The 23,621-nt window shown below is 42.5% G+C and overlaps 1 protein-coding gene and 1 long non-coding RNA gene across 3 annotated transcripts in view; one reads left to right on the top strand and one right to left on the bottom strand.

Moving 5' to 3' along the window:
* Positions 1-570: 570 nt before the first annotated feature.
* Positions 571-15,140, bottom strand: LOC137441250 (uncharacterized). 2 transcript variants are annotated; one of them, XR_010987356.1, is made up of 3 exons: positions 15,055-15,140; positions 11,511-11,577; positions 571-655 (listed from the first exon to the last, which is right to left on the bottom strand). It is a non-coding gene; the product is annotated as an uncharacterized lncRNA (long non-coding RNA). The 2 variants fall into 2 exon arrangements; XR_010987355.1 differs by lacking the exon at positions 15,055-15,140 and adding an exon at positions 14,530-14,593.
* The window catches only part of UBE2E3 (ubiquitin conjugating enzyme E2 E3), a 55,385-nt gene continuing 45,323 nt past the window's right edge, over positions 13,560-23,621 (top strand). Inside the window, exons 1-3 of the mRNA XM_068138441.1 lie at positions 13,560-13,925; positions 15,101-15,303; positions 17,393-17,443. Of these exons, the coding sequence (XP_067994542.1) occupies positions 15,110-15,303; positions 17,393-17,443 (245 nt within the window). The 5' untranslated portion in view covers positions 13,560-13,925; positions 15,101-15,109. The remainder of the gene's footprint in view (positions 13,926-15,100; positions 15,304-17,392; positions 17,444-23,621) is intronic.

Raw genomic sequence — 23,621 nt, 5'->3', positions numbered from 1 at the left:
AGCCAGTCCTAAAACCAGATGAAGGAAGCACTAACAAGGAGTGGTAGCTTTACTGTGGTGAGAGGTGAGGAAACAGGCATTTACATGGGAAGAGCTGATCTAGAATGGAAGGTCAAGTGAGGCAGTGAAATAGGTGGTGAACCTGCCAAAAGGGATGAAAACAAACAAATGGGAGAGAGAAAAATGACACAGAAAATCAGAGGAAAGAGGGAGGGGGAAATGGAGAACTGGAGAATGGATGAGAATATGGAGAGTAAAAACTGGCTGTTTGGGGAGAAAAGATTGACAACTAGTCCCTTTGGACAACACTGTCTCAAATTATTTGCAAGCACAAATTCATTCATGCAGATTATGAAGGGGAAAGCATAGGGCATCTCAGAGGAAATGTAATCCACTCAGTCCTTCCACTTCTCTGAAGAAACAGCATTTGCTCAGTGCTTCCAAGGCAAAGAAGTGAAAACTAGCTTTATATAACAGCTGCAGATGCAGACTGACAAGAAGTCAAAGTAGTTCATTACTCCTTCAAGAGTCTGAAGATTCATAGCTCCTTTGATCCATTAGAAGCTTGTTAGGGGCTGTACCAAGGAGTTTGAAGAAATCTTCTGTGAAGAATATTGGTTGTGAGACCACAGAGGAAAGATCCAAACAATGGAACCTGCAATAGGAAAACAAATCAATGTATTTCAGCTGGCATAAGTGATGGCAGTGATCAGAAACTCTGGATGTTATTGGTAATCTCCAAGATGTAGCATTGAGAACAAAATGTCATATACTGCAACTGCAAGAATGAGAAGTTGTGCAGCGCAAATATTTGAATGAGGCTTGAAGATAAACTTCAGCAAAAGAAGGTTCGTGTCCCAGGACTGCCTTGGCAAAGAGGTCATGGTAAGAGAAGCTACATACCTCTGTTAACAGCTAATGAGTAACTAATAATGAATTACTGTATGTAGCCACTGACACTATAACTGGTTTGGAAAAGTTATAAAAATTGTAATAGTTGTAAAGATTAACATTAACCTTATCTAAAGATGGAAAGGTCTGGTTTTATTTAGCAATTTATTGTGGGGTTAATGTTAATTTAAAAGCTAGAAATGTAACCAGGTGATTTTAATCCATTCCTGGCATTGGCTTAATGAGGGGCAGACTATCTCATCAGCTCTGACACTCTCCTTGCTAATAGGAGTGCCATGGTAGGTGATGCTGAAGATGAGAAGGCAATCTCCTCCATAAATGCTCATGTGCACAATGCTCTTCAGAACCGTGACACTGGTGCAAATCACATCCTGCACAACTGTGAAAAGGCAGACTTCAAGGGAGCAGAATAGGGCTACAGTTTTATTTACATCACCTACCCCTACAGACATGAGACCTCTTCACTTGTCTATTGTGCCTTCTCCAGAAGAAGAGAGGCCTGAGTTTGACCTTCCCTGTGACAGCACCTGTTGAAAAGTCCTTTTTCTTGGTGGCAAGTACATTATATGGAAGGAAGAGGCAAGGTTGGCATCTTATTTTCAGCTCTTTTAAATAAATGATCATTTGCCTTCAAAAGAAAATGTCAGTTTTATTTCCAGAGAACAGTCCCATGAGGAGCCTGAGCGGTGTCTGAAGCTTGGATGTGCTTGATGGGAAAGGAGAGCGTGGTATAAACACAACAGCAGGCAGGAGAGAGCATTAGCAGCACTCCTCTGCTTGAAAATTAGATGTGTCCTACAACAACCCTTCCTTGCTCTCACTTTTGAAGTTGATTGTTTTCCTAGAAACTCTGAGCTGATAGTACTTGGTTTTTAAAATTAATTTGGCTAGAATATAAAGGGGTGGAATAGACAGCTCAGAAGACATGTTTCTCTGTTTCCAATTGGTGGTCTCAACAAGCCCTAACAGTAAGCAATGATTAACACTTCTAGGACCCTGAAATGTAAGTAAGAATAATCCTCATTTTACAGAAGAGGAAACAGACACTGAACAGTTTGGTGACTGCTAGGGTCAGAGTGTAGCAATGCTATCTATCTCATCTGTCAATCTCTGCTGCCCTTTCCCACAGTATATGATCTTCTCTCAAGAATTAATAACAATATTACAACAGGCCATAAGTCTAAATTTGCTCTTTCCTCTCCCCAGACAGGATTTATCTAACTTATTTTCTCACTCCTCATTCTGACCTTTTCTGCTTTCCTTTTCTCCATTGCTGCTTGAAGCTGTGTACATGGTGGGGATAACAGGGCTAAAATAACATTTTATACTTTACCCTGAAGGCTGTGAAAGTTGTGATTATTCTTGGCTGTTTCAGCAAGGGGTTCAAAAGTCTTCTACATTCTATACTGTTGTGAGACTTACCCATAAGGTTAGGAGAAACATTGTTCCTAAAATAAAGTAGATGGCAGGAGTGAACATTGTCTCAAAACAAGTTACTCAGGTAGTGACTTGGAAAACAAATCTTTTAAATAATGATATTCTGAAACTGACCCAAATTTTGTGGAGGGTCAGCCTACAGTGGGAAGCAAACCCCTTAGGTTTCAGGCAGCAGGATAACTATTAGTGAACAGTATACCTGAAGACAGAATAGAAATATCTCCTCTCTAGTGCTTGGTGGAAAGACTATTTATTTGATTGTTGGAAATTCTGTTGTATGTGGAAATGTCAGGAAAAGTGATCTGACTTGAGCACACCACTGAACAAAATTCCTTTGCTTCTTCAGATATGCTCTTGACTGTTTCGCAGCTCCTTTGCCCGGCACTGAAACATCCTGCAGCAGAGGTGCCAGGCATCATCCAAAATCACAAGCAAGCACATTGTAAGTTTCTAGGGAGTGCCTTTTTCCAGAAACCTGCCAATGTCTTTCCAAGATATTAAATTCTGTGCCTGCTGCACGATTACTGTCTGCCAAAGCTGGCTGACCTGTTCCATTAAGTTCACGTCTTACAGTACAGGCTTTCTGTAGTTCACTGTGTTTGGACAGTGCGAGAAATTAATCCACAGCCTCAAGATGATATGAAGAGCCAAATTTCAGACTGAAAACCTCAGTGACAGAGTTTATTGGCAAATTTGTCTGCAAGTTACATGACCTCCAAACTATGTCACTAATTGGATTTGCTTTATTCCAATCATATCTGACAACAATGGTAAGAAAATGGAAGAAAAAAAATGGAATAAATATTTTTGCAAGTGGTTTTTACCTGCCTGAGGCCTCACATTTTCAGTAAAAATAAATAACAATATTTTTCTGTAGTGGATGCTTTAAGGTACCCAAGCTGAAAGATTTTCAGTTTGAGGGCACACCCATTGACTAGGTGAGCTACTTGTATTGTTCAGACCACATCTATGTTTGTAATTGAGTTTTTCACATGAGCAACATACACCATGGTGGTTACCTGAATGACAACTGTGTGACTGATTGGAGAGACAATTTGGGAATGCCCAAGTACAGTCTGTCTTAGCAAATGAGCTTCTCCAGCATGTAAAACCTGAAAGCACCAATCCAGGGAACCCTCTTTCTCTTCAAACCAGATTTGAGAGCTGGCTTGAAGGTAAATATAGTCACATGATACTCCTACCATTTTAGCATTTGTGGCTAAATAGTACATCATATCTTATTTCCTTGCTATTTTGAACAGCCCAGTGGACTGACTTTGGCTAGCTGGCACCAACTGATCTGGTTTTGGTAATGAAGGTCAGGGTAGAGCAGTAAATCAGCTTGGAGGTAAAAATTCAGCAAAGTACAAAAACAAACAGATATAATCAATTCACCTATACTTATTCAAGAGAGTGGTGTATTAATTCACACTTGTAGGTTGTTTTTGCATCAACGTGTAGTAAAAGACAATGCTAATGGAGCTGAATACTATAGAGTAGCAGAAAGCTGCTTTCTCCCACTCATTTCCTCTTTATTTTTTTTTTCATGGGGGCATAATCACAGCTTATCAGCTGTTATCCCTGAGACTGAGCACAAATTCTGAGAATGTAAAAACTAAGTCTGCAGCTTCTTCACTACAAGAAACCTATGAAAAATTACCCATCATTTAATAGATTTTTGTTTGTCCCTGGATTTCATACATTCTGAGTCACTTACCCATGTCACCAAAGTTTAATAGCTATTAATTTGACAAAAAGAATCTTAATGTCACTGTATTTTCTCATGGAAAGAGGTATCAAACAAGTGTTTCAGCCAGAATGATATTAGCACCACATTATTTCAAAGCTAAGTTTGAGAAAGGTAATTGAATGGGAAAAATGTACTCTGGAGAGTTAAAATGCACATGGTAAATTGCTTTGAATATGGTTTAACCGATTTATGACTAATGGAGCCATTTTGGTTTGATCACAGGATGTTAGGGGTTGGAAAGGACCTCTGGAGATCTTTGTGTCCAAACGCTCTGCCAGAGTAAGCTCATATAATCTAGCACAGGTGACATCCAGACAGGTCTTGAAAGTCTCCAGAGAAGGAGACTCCACAACTTCTCTGGGAAGCCTGTTCCAGTGCTCTGTTACCCTTACAGTAAAGAAGTTTTTCCTCATGCTGAGGTGCAACTTCCTGTGCTGTAGTTTACATCCACTGCCCCTTGTCCTGTCACAGGGCACAACTGAGAAGAGTGTTTTGGGGTGTTTGTTTGTTTGTTTAGAATAGAATAGAATAGAATAGAATAGAATAGAATAGAATAGAATTAACCAGGTTGGAAAAGACCTTTGAGATCGAGTCCAACCTAGCATCCAATGCTATCTAATCAACTAAACCATGGCACCCAGTGCCCCACCCAGTCTCTTCCTAAACACCTCCAGTGATGGTGACTCCACCACCCCCCTGGGCAGCCCATTCCAATGGCCAGTCACTCTTTCTATGAAGAACTTCTTCCTAACATCCAACCTAAAACTCCTAAACAGCTTGAGATTGTGTCCTCTTGTTCTGAGGCTGTCCCTTCCTTCTTGACACCCAGCCCTCATATATTTAGATATATTTATTAGATCCCCTCTCATTCTTCTCCTCTCCAGACTAAAAAGCCCAGGTCTCTCAGCCTCTCCTCATAAGGAAGTGTTCCAGTCCCTTAACATCCTTGTAGCTTTCCATTTGACTCTCTCAAGTAGATCCCTGTTACTCTTGAACTGGGGAGTCCAGAATTGGATGTAATATTCCAGGTGGGGCCTCACTAGGGCAAAGTAGAGGGGGAGGAGAACCTCCCTCAATCTGCTGGTCACACTCTTAATACACCTTCTTGGCCACAAGGGTACATTGCTGTTGCATGGATAACTACTTGTCCACCAGGACTCCCAGGTCCTTCTCCACAGAGCTGCTCTCTAGCAGATCACCTCCTAACCTGTACTGGTGCAGCTTATTATTTCTTTCCTGGTGCAGGACTCTGCACTTATCCTTGTTGAATCTCATTAGGTTCCTCTTTGCCCAGCTCTCCAGTTTGTCCAAAATCTCACTGAATGGCCACACAGCCTTCAGGTGTATGAGCCAAGCCTCCCAGCCTCGTACTGTCAGCAAATGTGCTGAGCAGACACTCTGTTCCATCATCGATGTCTTTGATAAAGATGTTGAACAGGACTGGACCCAGCGCTTATCCCTGGGGGACTCCACTAGTTACAGGTCTCCAGGTGGACTTGACACCATTGATCACCACTCTTTGCACTCTATTGTGTAACCAGTTCCTAATCCATCTCACTGTCTGTTCTTCCATCCCACACCTCCCAAGCTTACTCAAAAGGATGTTATGGAGACTGTCAAAAGCCTTGCTCTGAGACAGGAAAGTACCACACCAGTATGTCAGATATCCACAGATTATGGATTAATACAGTCTACTAGTAAGAACATTACTATTTAAATTCACAAACAACCCCACAATAAAGGCCAAAAGTTCATTCTCACACATAGCTGAACCAGGAACAAAAATAAGCAGACCTTAGGAATAATGATCTCCATTTAGCTAATTAATTAAAACAACGTTCGGTAACTTAGGAATAAGAATACTCCTGAGAGATTTTTTCATAGCTTTCAAGATCATGGATACAGTACAAAGTAAAGTAATCTTTTGATGTTAGATGAGTGGAAGCAGCTTCATTGGCATATTCTTTTCTGCTGTTTTGAAGTCAGCACCATGTTCTTATATGTTCTGGCATAGTACAGTCTCCTCTATTTTTATTTAACCGAAAAGCACTCTTAACAACATAGGATGTTAATATTCACATTAAATATTAGTGAGAACATAGAAAAAGATAACTGTTAGAAATTCAAGCATGAATAGGCAATGCTATAGTTAGACCCATCCAAGCACAACTGACATGAATTGAGCTTCTATTTCCTGGTCTTCCTCTCCAGTGTTGTGCAGACCATAGGAGCATCATTTCAGCTTAACTCCACTTGGAAACACTAAAACATTCTAAGCTTAGACTTTAACTGACACTTTCATTGTGCTAACTATATTTCAAACTTTTGCCTCAAGCTCCTGCCCCTCCACACTCTGCCATCCTCATGAATAGCATATTCAGTGATATACAAGTGCAGTCATACAACTCTCCTACCTGAAAAGATAGAGTAGGTTAATTTACATATTTATTAAACGTTGTAAGTAGAAGCACACACTGCAGTGCCACACTGCATTGTGAAGGAGGGCTCCAGTAGCAGCTGGGACTACTGTACTGGAAAACACACAACAGTCAGTCTGTTGACACACATGTGAATAAAGGTAGGGAAATGCCACAATGGGTATTTAAGACAAAACCAACTTGAGAAATAACTGTACTCAGAAGTGCAGCTGTGCTCTGCAGGGGCATAGAGAACATCCTTGATCTCTCATTCTCTGTTGAGATTGCAGTAAAGACAGCACATGTGGCTGGCCGGGAAGGACACTCATCCATCAGATGCTACACAGCCAGCCCAGCAGTAATGAGGGACTCCAGAGGGAGCCTGGTTCAGTTCTTACTTGGAAGGAGGATGTTGCTCAGAAGTATAAAATGGAAATGCTCATTACAAAAAGAATTAAAAGCTGAAAGAAGAGTTTATTGTTGGAACTATGGAACAAGACTACAATCAGACTACTGGTCTCACACCTGCTAATCATAAGTTCTTTCCCATGCAAAGATTTCTGGCTAGCAATCCTAAAAGAGCTGCTTGAAGTCACATCTTGACATCACACATGGGGCTGGTAAAAACGACTGTCACACTATAAGGTGCTCATTTCTAAGTCTACAGGACTTGACCACTCAAATACTTCTGAGAAACCTTTCAAGATGCTCAATGACAAACATAAACCCTTCACCTAACCTGCAGGATTCAACCCATTTTTGCCCAAGTTTTTCCACTGTATCTGTAGGGTCTGACTTTCAGTCTCAGATGGCTTTAGCTACAGCTATTTAAGACAGCACCACCCAGGCTCTTTGCTTGTATGTGACTGCTCCAGCATGGGAGGAACCAGAGCAAATAAGTAGAAGCTTTTCGGGCACAGTTGTCTTCCCCTTTCAGCTGTCCCCACCACTGTGGAGATCCAGTCCTGACACAGGTTTGCTCCTGCTGAAACTGCTATGGGAACAGCTTCCAGTGACCAGGACACAAGAGAGACTGCTAAGAGTTGCAACATCTATTCCTATTGCAGATTCCATCCAGCAAACTCAGGAGTCCAGGCTGTAGCAGGTAGGCCCTGTCCAGTTATTAGCAGCAGTGGTTTGTCGTGATGAAGCCCTGACCTGCCTTTCCTGTCCTTTTGTGGGATGTTAGGGATCCTACAGCAGGAAGGGAGAGGATAAATGCAGACAGCAATACTCCTAGTCAAAAGGCATGATGCCACAAGCTACACCACAGGTGTCTTTGGTAATCCCGATCTTTATATGCTAAAAAGGGTATTGCTTCTTTATTATAGAACAGACCTTATAATAGCAAATATGTATGGGCTTTAACCTCCAATTCAGGTGCTTTGTGATGTGTCACAGGCTTTCCAGGCAGGCAAATGTGACACACTGTGACTCATCACTAAAGGGTGTGAATGCTCTCTGGGATTCATAAAATTTTCTTTAAATGCTGATCAGTTCCTTCTTTTTCAATGAGATATCACAAACCACAATTTGAAGAACCTGCTGGGTGCTGATGTGTCAAACTGCTGATAAGCCACACAAAGATGTTCATGCCAACTGTCACCAGCCCTAACAGTGATGAAGGGAACCTTTTGCTCACCTAACCCTAGGGAAATAGGTTAGCCAGCCTGAAGCAGTAAGGAGCTGTCCAGGTTTTTCTTTGTTTTGATTTGTTTTATTTTGTTTTTAGTAACACAGGCTTGTATCTGTAGAGACAAGTTCTCCCTAATTTATCATTTTAGGGAAGTGATTGTGTCCCAGTATTTGGCACTGGTGAGGCTATGCCTTATATGTTGTGTTCAGTTTTGGGCCCCTCACTAGAAGAAAGACATTGAGTTGCTGGAGCATGACCAGAGAAAGGCAACAAAGCTGGTGAAGTCTTACAAGGAGCAGCTGAAAGAAATGGATTGTTTAGTCAAGGGAAGAGGAGGCTGAGGGGAAACCTCATTGCTCTCTGCAGTTGCCTGAAAGGAGGTCATAGTGAGGTGGGGATTGGTCTCTTCTGCCTAGTATCAGGTGATAGGGTGAGAGGAAAGAGCCAGGGGAGGTTTAGACTGGACATTAGGAAAAAAATATTTAAGGAAAGAGTGGTAAGGCATTGGAACAGGTTGCCCAGGGAGGTAGTGGAGTCACCATCCCCGGAGGTGTTCAAGAAACATGTGGGCATGGCACTTGGGGACATAGTTTAATGGCCATGGTAGTGTTAGGCTGACAGTTGGACTCAATGATCTTAGAGGTCTTTTCCAGCCAAAACAATTCCATGATTCTGTAATTTACACACTATACTGTTGAATATATACCACAAGTTAGTTATAGACCAGTCATTCTCACACTCTGCTACAGGCAAAAGTGTTCCAGTAAGAACATTTTATTCTACTCTAGCCAAGCATTCATAGAATCATGGGATGATTTTGGTTGGAAAAGACTTTTAGGATCATGGAGTCCAACTGTCTAAACAATGTCTTGGTCTGCTTATATGCTACTCATGTACTACTCATCACATCCTAGACGTTATTCCAAAGGACATATATAGGTCTCCTTATGCTCCTTCTGTTCAATGGGACATGTCATGATCCCATACTGAAGTCTGTGTTAAAGCAAGCTGAAACTATCCATATATATATAATGTTTATTCAATTAAATTTCAAGGTTGTTTGCAGATGAATAATCACTGAAATAATGCTGTTTTATAGAGGGAATGAGTCTCTTTATCTTCGAGGAGAGGAGAATGAGGGGTGACCTCATTGATGTTCATGAATATGCAAAGGGTGAGTGTTTGGAGGGCAGAGCCAGGCTCTTCTCAGTGGTGTCCAGTAACAGGTCAAGGGGTAATGGGTGCAAGCTGGAGCATAGGAGGTTCCATGTGAACATAAGGGAAAACCTTTTCACTATGAGGGTCCCAGAGCACTGGAACAGGCTGCCCAGAGAATTTGTGGAGTCTCCTTCCCTGGAGACATTCAAAACCCACCTCTATGTGTTCCTGTGTGACCTACTCTAAGTGATCCTGCTCTGGCAGGGAGTTTGGACCGTATACTTGTTTGAGGTCCCTTCCAACCCCTAACATTCTGTGATTCTGTGTGAAATATGCTTATGAAGTACAAATGACTGCTGTCCAGTAGACAGACCAATCCCATCTGAATTTTCTCTATTCAGTTTATCTCACTTTTCTTACAATTTTTCAAGTAAGATGAAAACTATCTAGGTTAAAAGCTGGCTAATATGAGCTGCTTTCAACAACAAGAAAAATTATGTATTTCTTTAATGTACTGATAGTCATTTGACATGGACAGGCACGGGGATCATTTTTCACTTGAAAAGCCAAATGAACCTAAGCATCGCAATGTAAAAATATTCCTACTTATGGTAGTGATTTTAAGGCACAACAGGATGAGCTCCAATTACTGACTGCAGCAGGTTCCCTGTACTTGCTTCTGTAAGTCACTACAAGTCATTCTGGCCCAAAGCTTTTGCCTAATCTACTTTTCTAGCTTTCTCTGTTAAACTTGCTAATTATCTTGAGGGAAGACACATTGGGTATTTGTACAGGATCCACCTTATGAGGAGCAGTAGTTGGTACTACCACACTAATTACTAATAAAACACAATCTGAATTTTATGCCATATACTTTAAAAGATAAACAAACAAACCCACCACACCCATATTTTATGTCTTTCCTGGTTCTGCAGTTTGTGGCATTATAGTAGAGCTCCAACAGGTGCTTTAACAATACAGCCTGGTATAGAAACACACATAGAGCAGAAAGATACATTGCTATGCTACATTGCATATTTACTGTCAGGAAACAATGATTTTGTGATACAGAAGACGGAGTACATGACTGTAAACATTAGGTAGTATTTTCACTTCATCTGCTCATAATCATGAAAAATGTATGCTGCCCTTATTTTACCATTTCTACATTCTTAAAATGGTAGGGACAAGGAGATCAAGCAAACATTTTTCTGTTCTTCATACTTTTCTTGGGAGAAGCAGAAAATGCCTTTCACCCTAGTTCTGGTACCAAGCTTGACTCGTTTGCCATCACACGATTTCAAGTCAGATGAAGGAAACCGAACTGTGAATTCCTAAACCTAGAAAAATATTTTCAGATGTCTGTGCAGCCCAAAGCAGCTGTGAAACTTCCACATCCTCACAATAACTTCATACGTATGTTTTGACAGAACAGGGACTGAGAGATACTCAAAAAGTCATCAGGCTTCTTAAAAAACCCAAAACATTAACCACCTTTCGATGTTGGCCTTCCTAAAAAGTAAAAACAAACACGAAACCCAACCAAACAACAAAGGCAACTGACTGGGAGGGGCTTGGGGAGGAGAAATGCAGGCCTCACCCATTCCTGAGTGCCCAGGACCATTCAGATAAGTTTGAATGGTCCTTAGGAAGGCTCTGCACCTCACAATAGCAGCTGTACTTTCACAGTTCAAGTACCCAATAAACTGGCAGAGAAAAAGCATTTATGATAGGTGCATCAGTTAAAATTACTCTGATGTCAAATGACAAGGGATATGAAAAGACAGAGAGATTGTGATAGGTAGCTTTGCAATGAAGGCTATTAAAATCAGCATTTCTCTTGCTCCTTCAAACTGTACCATACCTCTCATTGCAGTACTTTTTCTGTGGCTGACAACATAACAAACAAAAAAGGAAAATATAACCTCACAAGAAGAAAGTGCCATCCTTTGAGACCTGATGCCAAATGAAGGAATATTCATTCAAATAAACATCTGTTATATCCACACATCGCTGTAGTAAATCTAATTTAATATGGTACAGAAGGTTGCAAAAAAAAAAAAAAATCTAGGCTTGCTTTTCAATTAGCCTCTGTAAAATGGGTGTATTTTTTTCTTTTCACTTTGTATTCTGAAAGCCTCAGAATGCATACAACATATAGTAGCTGACATGGTGTGCAACCCTTCACCAATCTACTTACTTTCATTCTGTAGATGCACACTCTTCTAGTCCTTTCTTTTTTAATATTTTTATGTCTGTGTTTTCACCTGTAATAAAATAAAAAATTAAATACTCAATCCTGACGTTCAAAGCTCTAGCAACCTCATCTTGAGCATCATCAATATATTGCAGGGGGGGAGGGCTGGGAAAAAAAAAAAAAAAAAAAAAACAGAAAGAAAGAAAGAAAGAAAAAGACTCTCAGTGAGTGCTGACTGATAGATTTTTGATATTGCCATGCCTTCCTTTCACTAATTATGCCCAGATTGCTCATCATGCCGGATACTGTTTATGCTAGGAATTTTCTACAGCATACCTCAGGGGCAAATTGCCTGTAGTGGTGATCTGGGAATTCTCTATAGCCTACTTTAACAAACAAACCTCCATTACTCCTCCACATCACATCATTCAACTCTCTCACCAATCTTCAGCATACTTTTCAACTGAACTAACTTCAGCCACCTAGAGAAGGGTATTCCCTGACACACTGATTGTTTATTCCCTCTAGAGCACAATATACGTTCTCTGACCCCTTGATCCTGCACAAGCTGAGAAAATGCAGTAGTTTTAAATCATTTGACTGTTGATAATGAAAGCCCTTGAGGTAAAAGCCATCAAGGAAACTATCTTCCTGCTGGACAGCAACATTAGCCTGAGATTTCATGTAAATTGCACAAATATTTACAGTAACTGCTAATTCTTTTTCTGCTGAAGCTTGATATCTACAACCTCATCTACTTTTCACAGATAGAATAAGTCTTTTACAAGTGGATTTTATTGCCCATATGATCAGGCTCTAAATTTGGAATATTTACATTATTTCAACTGGTGGACTGCTTTTACCACACAGTATGCACAAAAACCTGTTCAAGTACATACCAGAACAGCACATTCATGATGAGTTGGAAAACAAACTAAATCTCTACCCTGCACGTTCTTCCAGTGTTATCTACTTTGATTGCTATTGATTAACCCCTTTCTTTTGTAAAACATTCAGATTTGGCACATCGGCTGCTCACAGATATCTCCTAATTCTGTTTTTAATCTTGAATATTCCCATTTGGAGCGGTGAGGCTGCAAGGTGGTAGTCCAGTGCCAGCCAGGTTGTGGACCCAGGCTCCTCTCACTGATGTCCAATGATAGGACAAGGAGCAATCAGTGTAAGTACAAGCCGAAGCACAGGAGGTTCCATGTAAACACAAAGAAGAACTTCTTCACTGTGAGGTGACAGAGCACTGGAACAGGGTGTCCAGAGGTTGTGGACTCTCCTGTCGTGGATACATTCAAAATCTGCCTGAATAAGTTTCTGTGTGGCCTATTCTAGGTGATCCTGCTCTTGCAGAGTGTTTGGACTAGACGATCTTTTGGAGTCCCTCCCAACCCCCAATATTCTGTAACTGCATCTCCTCAGCCCCGTGGTGGGCAGAACAGCCATGGCTACCACTGTGCTCCTGGGGGTCCCCCAGAGATACTATGCCAGTTCCCACGTGTAAGGATGGGGCAAGAGTGTTGATTTTGGGCAGGGGTACAGATGAGGGAGGTAATGATGGGGTAAGTAACCAGCAGTTCCATCCCAGTGTTGCCGGCTGGTGTTTGTGCCTACCCTGACACTGGGTGTAACGCATGAGGCGAGGTTTAAGGTACAACGCTGGGGCGGCTCGAGGAGGCCACATTAGCCCCCAGCAGAGTGTAGCCGAGCCGTCGGTGGGTACCAGCTTGACTAATCTGCTGGCGGAGCCTTGCAAGCGTCGGCTGGCCGGAGGCCGAAGGACCGGGGCTCAGCCAGCGGCCGTGGCGCAAGGAGGCCGCGGGCCGGGCCGGCCTGGGCCGAGCCCAGCGGCCGTCGAAGGCCGCCCCCACCGCGCTGCCGCTTTGTCCTTGCTCGGCCCGGAGCACGCGCGCCCCCGGCCACGGCGGGAGAGCGCCTGCGCGCCCCCCGGCCCAGAGTGAGGCGCGCTCCGGCAGCAGCCAGGCGGGAGCGAGCGCCCCCTCTCCCCTCCCCCCACCAACCCCGGCTCGCCAGGAGCTCCGCCAGCGGCGCCGCGGCAGCTGCTGCGGCGGGTGGAGGCGGGAGGCCGGAGGCTGCCGGCGCCCCCTCCTCAGCCGCCGTCGGCGCGTGCCCGTCGCCCCCCGCCCCGGCCCCCCGGCCCGCCGCGGGAGCCCGCGCCGCAGAGCGGGGCCCGCCAGCGCCACCCGCCGGCCGTGGGGCCGTACCGCGCCTCCCCCCGTCTCCCCCTGCTCCGGCTCTCAATGTTCCACACTGCCCGGCCACAGAGCCGCCGCCGCCGCCGTATAGCCCCCCGGCCGCCTCCGTCCCCTTCTCGGGCGCCGCGGGCCCGGCCCGGCCCCCCGCCATCCCGCCCCTCCGACCCAGCAGCGGGACAGGACGCCGGCGAAGGTAAGGGAGAGGCGGGCGAGGCGGCTGCCGCGGCGGCTGGGCGAGCGCGGTGGGGGGAGGCGGGGAGGAGGCGGGGGGGCTGGTAGAGGAGCTTTGTTCTTGTTTTCGGCGCTCTCTGCCTGGCGGCGGCCGGGGGCGCAGAGCCGGCCCGAGTTCACGCCTCACTTGGTGCACACGCACGGTGCGGTGCGGGGCCGGGCGAGCCGCCGCCGCCCGCCGAGCCCAGCCGCGCCGAACCGCGCCGCGCCGGGCTCTCCCCACAAAGCGCGGCCGGGCGGCCGCCTCCAGCCCTGCCGCAGCTCCCCGCCGGGCTCCTCCTCGGCCCCCCCAGCCGCCGGGGCAGCCCCCTCCCCACTTCCCCCCCCAGCCCCGGTCGACGGAAAAATGTCGGTCTGCCTGGTGGAGCTGCGTGGGGAGCGGCGGCGGGGAGAGCTGTGCAGAAGGTGTAGTTTGAATTATGCTTCTTCCCCCTCCGGCAGCTCTGTGGTGGCCGAATGCAGTTCTCGCTGCTGGCCATGTAAATAACCGGGGCTGCTGCTGCTCGAGTTGCTTTAAATGCATCTTGGGGGGTTTCTCTTTTAAAAAAACAACAACAAAAACCCACCTCGTCCCCGTCGTGTCCCCCCCGCCGGCCTAGCCCTTTAAATGCGCAGAGCAAGTGTACATTTCCATCTGAAATCAACCCAAGTGTTACTGGCAAATATATTTTCTCGGAGAAAGGGGGAGGGGGGGGGGAATCTGGTGTTTGGACCCAATAAAATGCTCTGCTCCAGTGTAAATATTTACAGGATATTAGTGACTTCTTAAAAAACATTTTCAGTGAGGTCTGTTATTTACAATGTGTCATAAGTTATTAATGTGCATTGCCTAAGTACCCTGCTAAATCTGTCTCATGCCTTAGAACAAAGTCGACAATTGGCATATTGTTTAAAGTATGAAAAAAATGTAAGTGGGTTTAAAATTTGAAAATATCTATATTTTCAGAAGGGTAGTTTTTGCTTTGTAGCTGTCAAACTGCAGCCCCTGTGGAGGAGACAAAGGAGTATATTTTGGTTAATTTCTTAATGAAATGGAATTGTCACTGATTCAGGTGCTTTCTGGAACTTGGGGAATGGAAAGAGAGTCCTACCTGTTGTATTAACTCTGCCTCTTTTCTTCTCTTTCCCCCAAAAAAGTGCCCCACAATGTCCAGTGATAGGCAGAGGTCAGATGATGAAAGTCCAAGTACCAGCAGCGGTAGTTCAGATGCCGATCAGAGGGATCCACCTGCACCTGAACCTGAAGAGCAAGAAGAGCGAAAACCATCTGCCACTCAGCAGAAGAAGAACACCAAACTATCCAGCAAAACTACTGCTAAGCTGTCTACCAGTGCTAAAAGGTAAAGGGGACATTAAAATGTTCTGTAGTGTCTTGCACAGTCTTTTGAGTCACAGTATTTGCCCTGTATTTTCAAAGGCAGAGGGCTTCTTGTAAAGCTATGTGGAGAAGAATGAAGTACCCACTTTTGTAGTGCAGGAGCCTTCTGGGCAGTATCTTCATTAATCCAAGTCTTAGTTGGGTAGTAATTACCCAGACTTTTGATATGACTTTTGAAGAGCTGCTTGGGAACTCTGTATCTTAAAGGCTGGCTGGGGTCGGGGGGGGAAATTCATATTTACAAAAATGCATGAGAGAGTGTTAGCTTTAGCTCTCTTTTTCAGAGTTAGGTTTCCATGCCAATTGGTATAGGGTGGAGGCTTCCTGGTGTATTTTATTATGATCTGTAGACTGATGACAAGCAACACTCTTTAATTAAAGAAGTCACAAAACACCAGTGGCTTCTGTGGACATTAGGACTAGCTTTTCATGTGAGTTTATGAGACAGCTGTACACGTTCTGCAATTCATTCAGGAAAAGCCCCCTTGGGATCCACAGATTCAAACCATGAGTTTCTACAGGTAGCCTTTACCTTTAAATATCAAAGCTTCAGAAACCTTGTTTGTGTTTCAGAAACTTGTGGGTTTATTTGCATATGAACAGACATGCCCTCTGATAATTTTCTGTGAGTTCAGCTGTGTGAAATAAGCAAACTTTAAATCACTTGATTCCAGTGGTCTTCAGAGATGAAACATAGCTTGCCAGTCCTATCCCTGAAGTTGCTTTTCTTAACATTTACTAATGTCTTATAGCAAGAAAAGCTGTAGAGTAGCTATAGTAGCTTCAAGTTTTGCTTATTCAGCAAGAATACTGTAGTTCTGACTTTTAGGAACACTTTAGTAATTTTGTATTGGACTTCAGTAAATACTTTCTGAAATGTGTTAAAATTGCTGCAGGGTATGACTGGGTGGCTTTGATGACTCGAGTTTGTTAAAGAAACCCTTTGAAATACGGCTGGCTAAAGAAGAATTCTGAAACTGCTGTGTACTCTCTGTAATTTGTTATTACTTCTCCTTAGGAAGCCTGAGATACAGGCCTTTGAGACGAGTTTTCTCCTTTTGCCTTTATTTCACTTAATTGTTGCAAGTCTAATTTCATACATCTCAAAACAGTTCAGTAGTCTGACTGAACTTACTAGTACCAGTTCAAGGGTGTGCAAGCAGTTTCTACTAGCTCATATTGTAATGCTTAATATTCTCTTGAGATTCAGAGTCTTGCTCCTATGGGTCCTATTCTGAAGAGAAGTCTTATTTGATATATTTAAGAGGAATTTGCCATGTGTCTTGAAATTACTTCTCTCACATATCTAAAGAAACTATTAAATTGACAAAAAGATTTTGATATTTCTTTCCTGTATCTTAACACCTTGCAAATGGTTGTAATAGAGCAAAGTTAAGCATAGATTATTTCAAGTTATTTTATCACGTTTTATCATGTAAATATAGATACTGTATAAGGTTGGGGGGAGGAAAGGCAGCAGAAGGTGTGGAGAGAAGCAAAGTTGATCCAGAGAGATTATTCCAGCAACAGAGACAGCCTGGCAGATCTGCAAATCCACTTTTTAAACACACTGCAAAGTACTAGGTAAAATATTATGAAAAGAGCGTGCCTGCTGCCAGCACGTTTCACTTCTTCAGCCTCAGTCACAGGTCTGTAGCGCTGGGTTAAAGTCATTGTCAAATCTGCCTTTGCAGCCCCCTCCCCCCCCTTGCCTCATTTGCATATTAGCTTGAAAAGAAAATCTCTCTGGTAAAAAGTGCTCGGATGTGAAAAAGAGTTACTTTTCTGAATGCTTGTGGGAAATTTCTACCCAGCTCTGTTGTAAGTGTTCTGTTTACATACAGCATGGAGCAGGAAAAAAGCTGCAAAGTTTCTCAGCTGTGGGATTTGGGTTATGCCTCTGAGAACAAAGAGGAAGCAGCCATGTTAGCATTACTGAAGGCAAAGCCAATCTTGCATTTAACTGCATGGTGGTAGAGGGCAGTGTAATTCCCTGATTTATTCTATAGACTATCTCAAATGCTTTGTGTCTGTTCTCATTTCACCAACAGAATCCAGAAGGAGCTAGCTGAAATAACCCTTGATCCTCCTCCTAACTGCAGGTATGTAACGGCTTCCTAAATTGTGGACAGTGATAGGAGATTAATGTGCTCAGGCTAACAAATGGGAAACTTGGTGTTTACGACCAGTGACTGTTAGACAGAAATTGCATACAGCAGATTGAACAAATACAGAGAAACGTTTGATATTGAAGTTTGCTATTTTGTTGATGTGTTGGCAGTGCGGTCATTAGTGATTGATGTACATAGTGAAGTGTATTCAGTTTGGGGTTTGTAGCTGGTCACTGCCTTCATGAAATATTAATTGTATGAACTTCAAAATAAGCTTTCAGTTTAATGTCTGCATGTTGTTTGAACTGGCTTTTTGGATGTCAGGTTTATGGAGTTATCACCTCATTCTGAAGTAAAGAACTGTATGTGGTTTTTATATGCTTTCTCTTCGTATGCTGCTTAATAGTTAGATAAACTGAAGTATTACCTTTAAATTTATGTCTGTTGTCAAAGTTGTAGTCTTTTGATGGAGAATATTTTTAGGGATGTTCCCAACTTGGGAGACACTTCTGTTAGGTTTTAGAAAATTAAATAGTAAGCTTGGAAGATTAAGTGATTTAGTCTTAGATAAAGTGATGATACCTGGAGCACTTGATCTGTAAGAAAGTTAAGTAGCAGCACAGCTAGCTGATTTCTTTACATCTTTTGCATGTTTTATTTTTGTTTGAAAGATGGATAAAAATTCTCATTAGCTGTGATCATCCAGTGTTCAGATTTGCAGTAAAGTTACATTTAAATAATGTGCTTTCATTTGATGCGTCTCAGTAAGATTTCCTACTGCAAGGTATCTTCATATTAATAGCTCATCTGTAACAGCCACCCTTTTACATGTTCACAAAAATGCTGAAAGTGCTTTCTGATTTTTGTGTTGGAATTGTTTGACATTTTGAATAGCTGGAAAGGTTTGGTGCCAGTCTTGCAAATTCAGTAAAATGTGAGTTGATCTCCTGTCATACTAGTTGGTGAGAGCAGGGACTAACCAGAGCTGTGTTTTACTGAATTTGTGATAAAGGTGTCTTACCCTGAGGACTGTACTGCAGATTGCCTATGGCAGTCTGGTGTATTTGCATGCCGGATCAGTGGCTTTCCCTCTGCAATAGAGACAAATGTGTGTTGAATTTGTTGTTGTTATGGGGTTGGTTGGTTGGTTGGTTGGTTTCTGAGGGGACATGTGTGGTTTGGTTTTGTTTTGTAAATAACCGTTTTTAATAAATTCTAATAAATTATTGTGATCTAGTTCTGTGGTGGTCACATACTTGGACCCTCCAAAGGGGCATTGTAAGAGAGAAAGTATCTAAATGAAATAGAACATCCAACACTTTGCCCTACAGTTACCAATAAGGTAATTGTAGCAGTGTCAGGTACAGCAAGTTACAGCTTGGCTTTCAGACAGAGAAGCCTTCCCCCCCTCCCCTCACCCCTCCCTTACCATCTGATGTTTAGCTCTTTGGGAAAACTTGTTCCTCTCATACTCTGCACAAGAGTATTGCAGAGAATTTTTCTTGAGAGCTGGTACTACCAGATGCCCAGGAATGCTGTTGTGAATGATGAACACCCCCCACTGTGTCTAAAATCATTCCAGTTTCTCTCCTACAGAGTGTAGGGGAAAAGATTAATTTTTTTTTTGCCAGTGAGGAAGTCAGTATTTCTGTTCCCCTGACTATTAAGATTAATTTAACCCTTTTACTCAATAGCTACTGTATGCCAAGTGCATTTTTACCTTTTGCAAAGTAAAAAAATATTTGTAAGAGATCCTGGCTTCTGTTGCAGAATTTGGGTGCATGGTTTGAGCAGAGTTTCAGTGCCTGAAGGACTATTGTTACATTGGAATTGACTTGTTAGAAGGAGCCTCTCTAGTATAAGGAGGTAAATGCGGCTCTGTTGTATGTGCAGAGCAGTTGAAGCTTGTAACATGCTTTCTTTTGGGGTGTAGTATCAGGGATCAGGCAACAGACTGGCACAGCAGGCATATGACACCTCTTCCTTGCCTATCATGCAGCAAGTGTCAGAATGCTATTTACTATGCTTCTTGTAAGGGAAAAATAATTAATTAAACCAAAACAAAACAAAAAACCAGACACCACCCCCACTCCACCCCCATTTAAATTCCTGTATAACTTGGCATGTGCTTTAAAAATAAAAAAACCTCATGTCACAACTTTTCCCAAAGAGAATTCTTCATGCAAAGTTGTTTCTTCTCCAGTTCTAGACTTTACGTTATCATTTGCAATCCACATGATAAGCTTTGCAAGAATACAAGTGCCAGCCACTGCTGTTGGACATCCATAGTCTTTCTGGTTACTTAGTTACACAAGCGATAAAAAAACCCAGCAGTTTTGAAAATAGAATAGAGGGACATAGACAACATTAAATGTTACTTTCACAGGATACTGTACCAATACTAAAGAGTATTCTTAACTCTTCTGTATGGTGTTAAACTCTGATGGCTGCTGCCACTTATCACCTGTCAGTTAACTGTATGTGGAGTTGCTGCATCAGAGACATCTGAGGCTGATTTAGCTACTTTAAAATGACACCAATTGCTTGCACTGTGATTCCTATGTAAAGGGGTGTAGGTTTCCCAGCAGTTAAATTTCCCACAGTCAAAGCTATTGCTATAACATCTGTTTCATAAAAATGCAGAGCCCAAGAGAGCCCCATTCCTAGGAGTGCTGAGCAGGCCTGCCTGGGCTGCACGTTAACTTCTATTTTAGGCACTAGGACCGCAGAATGACAGGCACAGTAAAAATGTCTAAATAGCAGTTTTTGACTTGCTTGTCTCAACAGTGGGGACTGATTTCAGATTCTGTTAATCAGACAATGAACTGTTTGGAAAAAATTGTATTTTTGTGTTTGCAAGCAGTGAATATGAACTGCATTGTGGGGTCCCAAGTATAAAACTTGATGTCTTCATGCTGATAGCTTTTTTTTCTTTAACATACAATAGTAATCTGAATTCATGTGTTTTCAGAAAGATAGACTTTTGAAATTAAGAAAATTAGATTTGGTCTTAAACCACTACAGATGCTGAAAGGAAATTAAGAACTGCTTTCTCCTCATGTTTTCTCCTGTCCAACCAAAGAGCCTGAAATGAGTCAGTTACTGTCCAGCATACACCACAGGACAGATAGGTAAACTGAGGACACAGGTATCTGATCCTGTCTTTTCTTGCTTTTTCTGGCTTAACTCAAAGCTCTGCTACTTGGTTCAGTGTGCTGTATTTAATTTCTTTTGTGCTTTTAATAGCATAAAGCAAAGCTGAAAAGGTCTTGGCCCTATTGCTCCTAGGCAGCTCAGTTTCAAACCGTGGCCAAGTGCTTACACATACTTCAAGGTATGGAAGTGTGCCACTGTTCTACATTCTCAGGAAAATGCAGCAGAGCTCTTGCATGCAACATGTAGTAAATCTGGGCTGCAGAGATGCTCTTAAATAGGTTTGACATGTCTGGATAACTATTTTCAGTTCATGGCATAAAACTGTTTAGATCAGGGGTCAACACTCTATATTTAAGGTTATATCTGAGGCTACTGTTCTGACCTGCCCAACATGGAGGCCACAGCTCAGGTGGAGCAGGGCACAGCCAACTCTGACACTCTTTGTACTTCCTGGATTTTAGGGCCGGCACAAGTGAGGCCATTCCCAGGGGTGCCGTGATTTATAGCAGCTTCCTTTAGTGGTTCCTGGCTGGTCTGCTGATCCACAGTAGCAAAAATCTGTACTTCTTGTTTTTTCTCACTCCTCCTCATTTCTATTCCAAGATGAATCATTGTTCATCTTCTTGGGAAAGTTTTTTTGAATTTCACCCCAGTAGTAAGTAAATTTAGTAACAGTCATGCCAGCTTAGTTTATAGTTTACAACCCATTTTACAACAAATTCTGTTTGTTACAAACTTTGTAGGAAATGAAAGCAAACAGCAATTCCGTGTATCCACTCGGAGCCTATCATGTGATTTAAAAAGATGTTAAGAATAGTGCATCTTTCCCAAGCAAGTGCAAGAATGTAGGCATTTTATAGTCAGTTGGCTTTAGCGTCTTCTTTTTGTTACATTAGAGAAGTGGGGGGAAAGGCAAAACCACGTGTCTTAGGGCACTGGTCAGAGAGACAACTCTTCTCCTTTGTAGCTGCTGGGGAATGGAAATTCTTACCAAGGAAAAGCTGCTTGAATTGTCCCGAAGGCTCCCAGCTCTGTCTCAGTCTGTAGCTAGTGAGTGCCTGCCCTGATAGATCTGTTGAAAAGATTTTCCGTAATAGAGATTACCGTCTTAATTACTAATTTTTTTTCATGCCTTGTCTGCTGATATCTACTAATGTGATTTCTTAAGCAATACTACAAAAGGTAGCCGCTGATGCTTTTGCTGTTTGTAGCCCCTCCTAGGCTTCCAAGTAAGTTGATAATTTGAGTAGCTGATTTAAAAATAACTTACATTGAAATAATACTCCAATAATACTGAGCATAATAGGAGCAAGACATGTAGGGGTTTTATTTTAATACAGGATTCTTATGCTTCCTAAGGACTGGATTTGTCCCTTTCATTACAGCCACATCTTGGGCTAATTCTGTGCAGTAGTGTTGCCAACCCAACCCCATGGTCTGGAGTCTGACACAAAGAAAAATGCCTGCAAAACCCTGGCAGACGAATGCTATTACTGGTTTAGTTATGGACCCATGAATCCAGATGTTTGTAACGGTCTCACTGTGGTTATTACCCCATCAGTGGGATAGCATTGCAGTGTGTATTTAAAACAATATTGTGAAGGTATTCTTCAGACCAGCAATTTCAGCTCTTTCAATTGAGCTGTCTGAAACAATGAGAAGCAATGAACAATTGTGCTGGTGGTGCAGGCTCTTACACGTGCAGAGGTAGCGCTGGATTTGAGCTAACGCAGCCTTGTATTAGCAAAGGTGCTGTAGCTAAGCTGGTAGAAGCCTTTCTTTTGCTAACATACTCTATCTACAGTAAGGTTATAGGCAAATGTTTACTCTGCAAACAGTTGTGCCTGTTGAAGATGTTGCAGCTGTGGTTTGCTTCAGTTCTGCCGTGGAGGTGACTACTCCAGTCAGTGAGTGAAGCAGATTCATCTGATTACTCCACAGTGCTCTCAACGGAGGGGGGTTAAAAAAAAAAAAACAACAAAAAAAGAAAGAAAAAAGAAAGAAATCATCCAAGTTCACTTAAACGGTTCAAATAGGTGATTCAAACTAACTGCTGGATTTTTCTTCCCTCCCTTTGAAGTAGACATTGTTCACACAAAGCGTTTGTCAGACACACCAGGATATGAATAAGTCAATCCATCCTTTTGTCTCTCAAATCTAATAAGTTTCCATCTCTCCTTTGTTACAGCCTGGCGTTAGTTCTGTTGCTTTTTTGAAATCAGTAGGAGGAAGAATATTCTGAATGCAAATATCAGGCCCCTATACAGTAGCATATATGTGTGCCCAATTCCTCACATGTGCTTCTCCCCTCCAACCCCCCAGTCAAGCTGTTGACTTTTCAGATCAACGGCAATCCCTTGGTATTGTGCTTATTCTGTTACTTAATTATTGGACAGGCATCTTCATATTGCTAAATATTGGGTCTTGCTGAGGGGGGAAAAAAGCAACAACTCAGTTTTGCTTGTTTTCACCTCTGCAGTGAAAACCCCAGCTGTGAACTCCAAATAGTTCCCTATAGAAGAAGCTGATAAAAGTATGTAAGAGACGGTATATTAGGAATATGTGCAAAAATGCCTGTGCTGTAGCTGAAAAAACAGCACCCTAACTCTAGTGGGTAATGTATCTTCTGGTAGCTATATGATAATTTTCGTTGTCTCTTTCCCTGCCCAGCACTTTCTCACCACCGAGTGCAATAAATGCGTGCTACAAAAAAGCTGAAGTTTTCAGAATGCTTCTGAAAACAGAAACCCACATAATTATTTCTAACACTTCCTTCCCTCTACAGAAGTTTGCAGTTACAAAAATACAATGAAGAGAGTTCACAGCTCCAGTGAGAGCACGTTTGAAGTAGCTCTCAAGTGAATATTGAAATACTACTCTTTAGTATTGACTAGCTCTGAAAATCGTCCTGCGGTTCCTTCTAAAGTAATTCCTTCATTGTCAGTTGCTTAACATAAATCAGTGGCTTGCAGTGATTTAAAGATATGTTTATCTGTATCTTGATTTATCTGGA

The sequence above is a fragment of the Melanerpes formicivorus genome, unplaced genomic scaffold, assembly GCF_026170545.1.
Source record: "Melanerpes formicivorus ecotype bairdi unplaced genomic scaffold, bMelFor1.0.p_v2 SCAF_5, whole genome shotgun sequence".
NCBI lineage: Eukaryota > Metazoa > Chordata > Aves > Piciformes > Picidae > Melanerpes > Melanerpes formicivorus.
The sequence above is the reverse complement of the archived record's forward strand: the minus strand, read 5'-3'. Positions and strand labels throughout refer to the sequence as shown.